The sequence below is a fragment of the Eschscholzia californica genome, unplaced genomic scaffold (assembly GCF_041429995.1).
Source record: "Eschscholzia californica isolate CP2 unplaced genomic scaffold, dmEscCali1.0.p SCAF_2, whole genome shotgun sequence".
NCBI lineage: Eukaryota > Viridiplantae > Streptophyta > Magnoliopsida > Ranunculales > Papaveraceae > Eschscholzia > Eschscholzia californica.
In genome coordinates, this window is record NW_028238309.1 from 16,103,243 (window position 1) to 16,114,568 (window position 11,326).

Genomic DNA, 11,326 nt, shown 5'->3' on the forward strand with positions numbered 1-11,326 from the left:
GACCATTATTACCATCATTTGCCACACTATTTCTCCCTGTCTCCATCTCTAATTGTCTTTTTTATCTTTGTCGCTCTCTCTGTTGTTTCTCTCTCTCTCACTCTCATTGTCTCTCTCTCTCTCTCTCTCTCTCTCTATCGTTGCTTCTCTCATTCCCTAAACCCTAAACGTCGAGAGTGCGAGAGAGAGAGATAGCCAGCGAGAGAGTGATCAAAGATAGTGAGAGGGAGAAAGTGAGAGTGGGAGAGGGAAAGCAACAAGAAAGAGAGGGTGGAAGAGAGAAGCACATAGTGAGAGAAAAAGAAACGAGAGAAATGTCGGAGGTGTCAGTGCAGGATGTTATGGCCGAAGATGAAGAAGAGGAAAGAAGTTGTGTTGGCCATGAAAATTTGACAAAATCCACAATTTCCTTTTAAAATTTGTACTATGAAAAATTTCTTTTATTTCCCAAAAACGGCAGACTTGTTAAAACCTTTCAAAAGTATTTTATCTTTATTTGTAAATTCTACAAGTTGTTTGGGAACACAATTTCCCCCAAAAAAAAGTTCCCACTAAGCAAGCATTTACCCAATCATTATTAAAATCTATGATTGTTAAATATAACAGACTTAGCTCATTCAACTCAAAACTAATTGATGACAAGAGAAGAATACCCAGACAATATATTCTTGAAGATGATTTTTTTTGTTTTCATTTTGAGAGGGTAGCTGTCAATGATTAGTATTATTTTCTTGGTCAAATATTTCAAGTTAGTCAGAGTGAAGTATAAGTAAGACAATTTTTAACTCACATTGAGATTGTCCACTTGTCTAAGAAAATATCAACCTAGAAGTAGTCAACTATTTCAACAAAAAAAAACTAGAACTAGTCAACTATAGTTTAACTTGACCCAGAAATTCAAAGTTCACAACTGTCCTCCTAGCTTCCTATATGTAAGCATTGATTGTTCAATGTAAAATTTAATGGTGAGGGAGAAGGAGATGGCGATGAAGACGAAGCAACTAGTTTTCTCTCTGTACATCTATTTCTCTCTCTTGTTTTTCTTCAATCCATTCGAATCACATGAAATGGTTATGGCTCAGCAGAGAAACACAAGTAGTAGTAGTGGTAGTAGTAAATTAGTTGAGGAGTTCAAAGTAGGGGTAGTTCTGAATATGGATGAATTAATAGCAAAAATGGGGATGACTTCCATGAAAATGGCTCTCTCTGACTTCTATTCTTCTTCTGTTGCTACTTCCTACAAGAGAAGGTTGGCTTTTCATACTAGGTCTTGCAAAGGTGATATTGTCGATGCAGCATCTGCGGGTATTATTTTCTCTCTTCCTCCTCCTTGTGCTTGCTTTATGTGTGCTTATTTTTACGTATTTTTAGTTGTTAAATTTTTTTTTGAAATTGTCAGCGTGCCTCGTACCGTTGACCTTTAGCCTCAAGGGTGGAAGACTAAACTTCTTACCACTCTAACCAAGGGTTGTTGGCACTTGCTTGTTTAATTCTTGGTTTATTGTAATACTTTCCTGTTAAAATCTGCTTTGAATGACTAGAAGTTCAAAACCAATTTTTTTCAATCAAATCATTCGAATTTGTGAAATCCTGTGAACTTTTCCCATAATATGATTGTTCGTAATGTATTGTGAATTGTTTTGCTTCAAACTTTCTTTTAATGGTAATGTATTAGGAACGTTCATAATGCATTGTGATAAACATCTTATTCTACTCCTCAACTCAAATAATTTTTTTTTCTTTTTAAACCATTTTTTCTTTCTCGTGTAGTATATTATGACTAGAAATAATACGTTACGAAGAAACCCAACAAAACTAGTTCGTAATACATTATGAACAGAAGCAATCAAATTCGTTTTCGGGGTTTTTCTTTCTATAGAGATCTCGTATTTTTCATAATAGATTACGAATGATCATACTATTTAAATATTTGTTCATTATACGTTATTTCTCAGTGCATAATGTAGAAAAGACATACGGGCAAAAAGTTCGTGGACCTTCGCCTATTTTTGCTGAGAGAGGATCTCTAACCCATTTTTAAATTTGATATGGACTTTCAGCTATCTGAACAACTATCATAATTTAAGTGACACACGGGTTACTGAAATGCCCTAAGATCGAAAATTATACGTGTTGGTCTTTTAACATTATATGCAGACTAAGAGCATCTCCGATGCAACTCTCAATCTTAAAAACTATTAGTGCCACATTAGATTCTTGGAGTATTTTTTTTTTAAGAACTTTCACTTATACAAGACTTAGAGGTGGGTCTCTAAAATGATGTGGCAGTAATTAAATAAAGATAATCTCAAAAAGACACTCTATTTTTAAAGTATCATCTTACTAATTGTCCAACTCATCATTCTTTTTATATTTAGGCCGATAAAAGTTAAGTTTTTTTACATCTCTAGAGTAACTAATTAGATTTTTACAAAAATAATCACGCAATATAAGTAGACAATACAACTTTAAATATTTGCATTGGAGAATCACAATAATTTGGGGACTCTTGTGTTACCTAAGAGAGATAACCTCAACTGAAACTTGATTCGTAGAACTAATAGAGTTCTTTTTTGGGTTTTGCATAGAGATGCTCTAATTGCAACAGTCAATGGCAGAAATTCTAATACGACATAAGACTTAAGAGTTTTCTTCAAAACTTTCACCCGTGCAACCTCAATATGGATCTCTAAAATAAAGTGGCAATAGCTAAATAAATATATCTCAAAAATACACTCTATTTTGAGAGTGTCTTCGTGAGATATGTCCAATTGGCCAACTCATCATGTTTAAAATTTGATCTAATACATCCTTAATAAATTTTCAAAATTATTAAATATTTCTTTACAAAAATTAGCTTTCCACAAAAAATAAATAAATCAATTTTAGAGGTTTGCAATGAAGACAAAAAATGGAGGACCTCTATTTTGCCACACAGAAATGAGAATGTCAATTGAACATTGACACATAAAATTAATATAAATTTTTTTGAATTTTTCATTGGAAATGATATAACAAAAAAAAATAAAACAACTTTAGAGGTTTCCATTCAAGACAAAAGAAATGGAGGACTTCTATTTATCCACATACAAATGAGAAATTCAACTAAAAATTGACACATATAACTAATATAATTCTTTTTTAAAACTTTCTATTGGGGATGATATAAAACTAAAAAAATTTAATTGGAAAGTGACTTGCTACAAACAAAATTTAAGTCATGAAGTGAACTGTATTACGTGTAGGGTAATTAAATCTAACACGTAGAATTTGACATACACCCCCACTATTATATGAATATTAGCACTACACCCCCACTTTTTCAAAACTTTTGATATACACCCCCACTTGGACGGAAACCGTCAACTCAGAGTTAAGTTGGGTGTGTGCGAAACACACGCGCCAACCATGACGATTTTACCCTTTTGTAGTTGTTGAAATATTTTGAGCGACTTTGACATACACCCCCACTATTATATGAATTTTTGGACTACACCCCCATTTTTTAAAAAATACAAAATTTTTCAATTTGGCCTCCTACGATCATCTTTTACCTTTTGTCTTATAAATTTATTTATCTTAGATAAGCTAAAAGGTCAAAACGAAAGAACTATTTGAGTTACCAAACTATAGAAAAGATGGGAGGAACTATTTGGGATATCAAGCGAAAGAACTTATTTATCTTATATGGGAGGAACTTATTTATCTTATTTGACATATAAGATAAATAAGTTCTTTCGCTTTGATCTTTTAGCTTGTCTAAGATAAATAAGTTTATAAGAAAAAAGGTAAAAGATGATCGTTGGATGGCAAATTGAAAAATTTTGTTTTTTCAAAAAATGGGGGTGTAGACCAAAAATTCATATAATAGTTGGGGTGTATGTCAAAATCGCTCAAAATATTTCAACATCTACAAAAGGGTAAAATCGTCATGGTTGGTGCGTGTGTTTCACATACACCCAACTTAACTCTGAGTTGACGGTTTCCGTCCAGGTGGGGGTGTATATCAAAAGTTTTCAAAAAGTGGGAGTGTAGTCCTAATATTCATATAATAGTGGGGCTGTATGTCAAATTCTCCCTATCTTTTATTAAAGAAATCAAAACAGTTACTACTGGAAGAGAAAAAAAAAATGTGATGAAGAAATTAATTATCATGTCAATTGATAAGATAGTTGTAGTCAACGTAGTTATATTATTTTGCAAGTTAACATTAACGTCGATTTTAGGCACACAAGTGTCGGACGTGTCAGGCAATTGGAAAAGTAAACCATCAACTTCCTCCCGTCTCTCATCAAAAAAAAAAAAAACTTCCTCCCGTCACAATCTGGTCTATTCAATTGTGTGGCGGTGCTTAGACAAGGATAGGCATATACTCCTTAATTACTAGTATATGGTCTTCTTCTTGTGTGGGTTGTTTTTTTCTATTCAACTAATGATATTATCTAATTCCACCCCTGTTTTAGTTGCATTATTCACAATTTGTTACATTTGAGTTGCACCATTTCCCTAATTGCTAGCTTTTACGTAAAATATTAAATTAAATTGAACAGTATATCAATTGTTTTTTACTGCTAAAATAGTTGTTTAACTATTTCTTTTGTTCTTAAACATCTTTTTCTAAGGTGTTAAATTCACGATTATTTGATAATAAGATAAATTCAAATAGTCGACGCGATAATTTAACGTAGTTCAGTCGGATAATCACTACAACTTACATCCACAGACAAAATAATGAACTTTTTGATAGTCACCATCAAGGGCGGAACAGGAATGAAACCTAGGCCTGGCTAGCTAAAAATTGTGGACGAGGTCAAATGGCACGTTGACGATTTGGTTATTCCAAACTCAAGTTATAATCAGTTTTTTCAACAACAAGAAATTTTTTTTTAAGCATTTAGGTTTAGCAGATTAAACTTTATATCGATATATTCATAGATGTTCCTGTTAGAGACAACAACAAATCTATTGAGATTTACGGAGATGTGTGCGAGATCTACATTGATACATTTGAGATTTATATTGAAACTAAAAGAAAAAATAAATTGTTCTTAGACAATATGGTTATTGTAGTATTTTAGTATTTATTTGACTTGTTCTTTTAAAAAATAAATGATAACTAGTCAGAGAAAGAGAATGCGAGAAATCATAACTAATCCTTCTGTCATCTAAATGATTATAGTAGATATTTAAAAGAGATATTCTAAATACATAAAACTCAATAAAAAATATTTCAGTAATAGTTGTTGTACTTCGTAAGCATTTTTCTAATGAGTTTTTAATTTAGTGGGGGAATGACATTGATCCATCCTCTCTTCCCTTGTACAGCCATAGATCTAATAAAAAATGTGGAGGTACAAGCCATCATAGGAGCAGTAACATCAGCCCAAGCTGATTTCATGGTGGATCTTGGAAACAAGAGTCAAGTTCCCATTATTTCTTTCACTGCAACCAGTCCTTTTGTTTCTCCTTCTCAAAATCCTTATTTCATTCGGACAGCACAAAATGATTCTTCTCAAGTGGAAGCTATTGCTGCCATTGTTGAAGCTTTCAATTGGAGACAAGTTGTACTTGTATACGAAGACACTGAATTTGGAAATGGTGTTATTCCATACTTAACCGATGCCCTCCAACAGATAAATACTCAAGTTTCTTACAGGTGTATACTTCCTCATTCGGCTACGGATGATCAAATTCTCCGAAAACTATACGAACTAATGACAAAGCAGACACGGGTATTCATCGTTCACACATCCGTGTCCATTGGAATTCGTTTGTTCGAGAAGGCAAACGAGATAGGTATGATGAAAGAAGGATATTCATGGATAATCACAGACAGTATAGCTTATTTTTTGAACTCCTTCAACTCAACTGCTCTTGATTCCATGCAAGGAGTAATTGGTGTTAGGCCTTATATTCCCAATTCCAAAGAGCTTGATGAATTCAAACCTAGCTGGAAAAACAAGTTCTTGCAAGACAATCCTACTGACATTGAAAATTTACAAAGCTTAAACAATTTCGGCTTATGGGCTTATGATACAATTACGGCCTTAGCGAGGGCAGTAGAGAAACTCAAACCCCTAAACTATACCTACTTGAAGCATGAAGTAGTACTAAACTCAAGTGAAATTGCAAACTTGGGTGTTTCTCAAGTAGGTCCTAAACTTCTTCATGAAATTTCTGAAATACAGTTTACAGGTTTAAGTGGGGAATTCCATCTCATTGACAGGCAAATGCAGTCAACAGTCTTACAATTGGTCAATGTGGTAGACCATGGGGAGAAAAAAATCGGCATTTGGTCGCCTTCAAAAGGAATTTTACGTGATTTACATTCAAATAGTTCTATTAATACGTCACCGAAAGATAACTTTCGCCCTATCATATGGCCTGGACACTCTAGTGTTGCACCTAAAGGTTGGGTTCCTACAAGTGACGGAAGAAAATTACATATAGGAGTTCCAGTCAAACACGGTTTTAAGGAGTTTGTTAATGTAACTACTGATTCTAAAACAAAGTTGCCCGAGGTTACAGGATATTGCATAGATGTGTTCACGGAAGTAATGAAGAAGCTACCTTATCATGTTGGTTACGAGTTTATCCCGTTCGAGAAGAGTGACCATTATGATGTGTTAATAGAGCAAGTCTATAATCAGGTTTAGCCAAAATCTCAATTTTTCGTGTACAATTACCACTCCTTTTAATTCCTTGCCCATTTCATATTAATTAAGTTATGGATACTAACATATTTTGAAATAAATTGACAGAAATTTGATGCTGTGGTAGGGGATATAACAATCATATTCAATCGCTCCAAGTACGTTGATTTTACATTACCTTATACCGAATCCGAGATAAGAATGATAGTACCAGTGAAAGATGACAAAAGAAAGAGAGCATGGATATTCCTCAAGCCATTAACAATGGAACTTTGGTTAGTAAGTGGGGCTCTTTTTGTGCTCATTGGTTTTGTTATTTGGGCTATTGAGCATCGGATAAATGACGAATTTCGAGGGCCTCTTAGCCAGCAATTGGGAACTATGTTTTATTTCTCCTTCTCGACACTTGTATTTGCGCATAGTACGTAACTTCTCTCAAATTTTCTTAATACACATTCATTTTAATAAAATCCTTCTAACTATTTTATTCCTCATCACAGGAGAGAAGTTAGTGAGCAATTTGGCTAGGTTTGTGGTGATTGTATGGATATTTGTTGTGCTTGTTCTTACCCAAAGTTATACTGCAAGTTTAACTTCGATGTTAACTGTTCACCGACTCGAACCAACACTTACTAATGTGGAGGAACTTATCAAGAATGGTAATAAGGTAGGCTACCAAGAAGGTTCATTCATGCTTAATATGCTGAAAGGTATGGGGTTTCATGAGTCTAATCTAAGAAATTATACTAGTACAGAAGACTTTGATGTTGCTTTCAGTAGTAAAACAGATGCTATCGTCGCTGCTTTTGATGAAGTCCCTTACATCAAGCTTCTTCTCGATAAATATTGTTCTAAGTATGTAACTGTTGGACCATCGTACAAGGCGGGTGGGTTAGGTTTTGTAAGTACTCTTTCTCATCTTTATCTTCTGAACTTTGTTTCTTAGTGAGCTCTTGCTCAGGCTCTTGCTTTAAGTCTATTGCTAGTAATATAGGTGATGCCGGTTAGACTCATGAAACCAAGTCCCATTCGGCTGCTGCTAGTCAGTAACCAGCATTTAGGAAGGTTCCAATGCACCAAAACCCCTTATAGATATGAATAATGGAGTGAGTTCTAAGCCTCTTCTTTCCTCTATTTATAATCATAAGATATTACAAGAGGTTTACAAGTAATAGAAACAAGATGAAACAATAATGAAAGGCCCAAGCTTTGGAGAAACAAGAAAACTTTATGGGGCACAAAATATTAAGGAAAGTTGTGGTTTTTGTCAAATTTTTTGGAGTACAAAATTTTCATGGAAAATTATGGTTTGTGTCAAAATTTACAGGGAACCAAATTTCTTCTTCTTTCTGATCTCTTGCTACCACCTCAGGCCACCCATTTTCGGCCACCGCCACCATTTTTCTCCTCTCTCTCCTTCCTTCTCCCTCTTCACCTCCCACCACCACTTGTCTTTGGCCGCTGGTATTTACAGAGCTACTTTGCTCTTTACAAAGCCCAAAAGTTTGAAGTTTTTCACACTCACTGTAAATAAGGTTTTTCTATTTACAGAGCACAGAGGAACTAAGATAAAATTTTCATAAAGATTATACTGAAAAAAGATTATATATTGATTTTAGAGTAAAAATATTTTATCTCCTTCATTCCTAAACCCCACCACTCCAACAATCACCACCACAACTATGAACAATCAGCTCACAATCACCTAACACAAACACCAGTAATGGAAGAAACTAGCAATGAGAAAGGTGCATTTATGGAGGAGTTTGGTGGTCAAGAAGCTTCATTAATGAAAGAGTTTGATATTGAAGAGAACTACAACTCTTCATTGGACTCATATAATAACATTCTAAGTGAAGATATTACTTTACAAATAAGATAAACTAATTTGGGGTGATTATTCCAAAAAAGAACTCAAATTTCTAGGTTAAAATTTTTTCCTCACTGTTATGGACGACCCAAATTTTCAGTCAAATAATGTTTAGAACGATGAACATTTCGGTGGAAAACAACAAATCCTATAAGCAAAATACGACAACAAAGAAAAGATGGATTTTTTGCAGGAAGCACCGAATTTAAACCGAAATTTTTCGGCAAGAATTTAAACCGAATTTTTCGCCAAGAACCAACAAAAAATATCACAACAAAATCTCATCTTCTTCAATGATTTCAACCCAAATTTTAATCATCCTCAAAATCCTACTAGAGAACCCTAATACTTAGTAAAAGAAGCCATCAAACCCTAGTTACAACTAGTAAAATCCTACCTAAAGAGGTAAATAAAAAATCTACTTCCATGAGTATATATGATTCAAGATTTCTAAAGAAAGAATATAAAAATCATAACAAAATCAGACTAACTACAAGAAGCCATGAAACCCTAGTACATCAAGATAAATCTACAAGAGCCCACGAAACTTAGAAAAACTTATGACCAATAAAACCCTAAATCTATAACAAGATTTCTTTGAAAACTTAAACAAACAGGAAAGGAGAGTAAAAAGAACAAGAATCTTACCTATCTCTAAAATATGGACCTAATTCTAAATACCTACAAAGTTGTGATAAAGTAAAACTATTTGTAAATACCAAAAAGTGTATCTACAAATAATCAAATCTGTAAATACCAACGACTTTATTTTTACCTCCTCCTCCTTATCTCTCTCTCTGACTCTCTCTCATATTCCCTCTCTCTCTATATATATACAGACTTTTAACCAAACAACATACAAATATTTGAGTTTTTAATAAAACAAAATACATTATTGGAACAAATTGCTATATATAACTAACTTAACTATTTACATGGTTTCTTTTTTAATATTGTAGGCTTTCCCCAAAGGTTCTCCTCTGGTGCCTGATATTTCCAGGGCAATACTGAATGTAACAGAATCAACTGATATAATGAAAAGAATTGAACGATCTTGGCTCCGACCTGAAGCAAGTGGTTGTCCTGATGCCAACCCTACGATGTTTTCAGATAGTCTCGGTCTTGAGAGCTTCTGGGGACTTTTTCTCATTGCAGGACTATCTTCCAGCTTAGCCTTCCTTATATATTTAGCTATTTTCATGCAAAAGCATTATCAAGAAATTTCGATATCTGACGGCCACCATGGTACGTCATTATGGAACAGGGTTAAAGTCTTCGCTAGGCATTTTGATCAAAAAAGTGTAGGTGAAACCCGAGATCAACCTCATGTCGAAGAAAAAATAGCTAATAGTGTTGAAGCTCCGTCTAATATCGTCCTTGGTCGTTCTTTTAGTCTATTGAGTAGATCAAACCAAATAGAGGAAGAAGTTAGTTTCGAAGATCACGAAAAGACTTTACATTATGAACATGCTGGGAACAATTTAATCCAAAGTTTTTGCGTATCTACGACAAATCTTGAAAGAGGGAAAGAGTATAGTAAACGGAGAGGCTTTAGAACGTATTCCAGTCCTGAAATTTCACATACACAAGAGAGAATATTATGATCATTTTAGAAACTTAGGAAAACACTATTTAATTATCTAGCTACTCAAATTTGAATTGGTTATATTGCTGTAAATTGTTTATTAAGATTTCATGTAACCTTTAGTTCCTTTGTTTCTTCTCCCAAGTTCTTTGCAACATATAAGAGTAATTAAATATAAGAGATTGTTTCCTTATTCAATTATAGTTTTTTTTAAAATGTTCAGGGTGTGCCTCGAACCCTTGACCTCTAAGGTGGAAGATTATATCTCTTACCGTCCCAACCAAAGGTTGTTGGTTTATTCAATTATAGTTGTTAACTTCAAGCAACACATATAGTCTCTTAACCATTTTCTTCGTTGGCCCTCGCAACCCGTCCAAAATTTGTCGACATCCCAGGTGATGGCCTCCCACTTAGCTCAAGGTCGCCTAAACAATGTGAGACCTAAGTGTGGTATACCTACATTGTAGGGATTTAAACCCTTATACTAGTGTTTATAGCGGAAATAAGACATCTAATGTCTACACTAGTATTCCCAGTATCACATGCAAAACTAGTAATTAAACTAATGGAGATAGTAAATTACCTTAATCGCTTTTCCCTCGAACTAGTTGAATTGATTGAAGAAGACCAAGAGCTTCAAGTGTAGCTCCTCTACTTGGGACACGAGTAATCAACTTGATCTACCACCTTGTTGTATAGCTAGCACACCAATGGTGGTTGGATAGAAGAACACCTTCTTCTTTGACTAGATTGATAGTAATGGGAATTAGCTCACTTTCTCCTCTCTACTTGATGTGGTAGAGTAAGAAAGCTTAGAGAGAAATTCCACACCTTATTCTCTGCCCTAAGAGTGTTTATATAGAACCCTAATAAGAATCCACCTCCTTTTAGGTTTCCTAAAACACCCTTTAGAATAAGATTTAGGGAAATAGTCGAAAATAGCAACTATTGGTATTTTCTCAATTCCCTAAGGAGATGACGTCCAAACCCAGCCAAAATTGTCAGATTTAATGTTCATAACATAAGGAAACGTCCCTCCAAAAATCAGCCCAATCCGAGCCCTAGAAGTGCCCGAATCGGCTAAGGCCCAAAACCCTGTTTTTGGCCTTTTTGTACTATCTTTGCCTAATTCCTTTTTAGGCCTATGAGATATGTTTATGGGACACTCCCATGATTATATCTCACTCCCACTAGTCATATCCTAGATCAATTTGACAC

The 11,326-nt window shown here is 34.3% G+C and overlaps 1 protein-coding gene across 1 annotated transcript; it reads left to right on the forward strand.

Annotated features, from left to right (window-relative positions):
* Positions 1-860: 860 nt before the first annotated feature.
* On the forward strand, positions 861-10,306 carry LOC147556528 (glutamate receptor 2.7-like). Its single transcript, XM_086664521.1, has 5 exons — positions 861-1,305; positions 5,326-6,650; positions 6,762-7,074; positions 7,154-7,554; positions 9,483-10,306. The coding sequence occupies exons 1-5, from the start codon at positions 963-965 to the stop codon at positions 10,125-10,127; spliced, it is 3,027 nt and encodes a 1,008-aa protein (XP_086520647.1). The 5' UTR covers positions 861-962; the 3' UTR covers positions 10,128-10,306.
* The last annotated feature ends 1,020 nt before the right edge of the window (positions 10,307-11,326 follow it).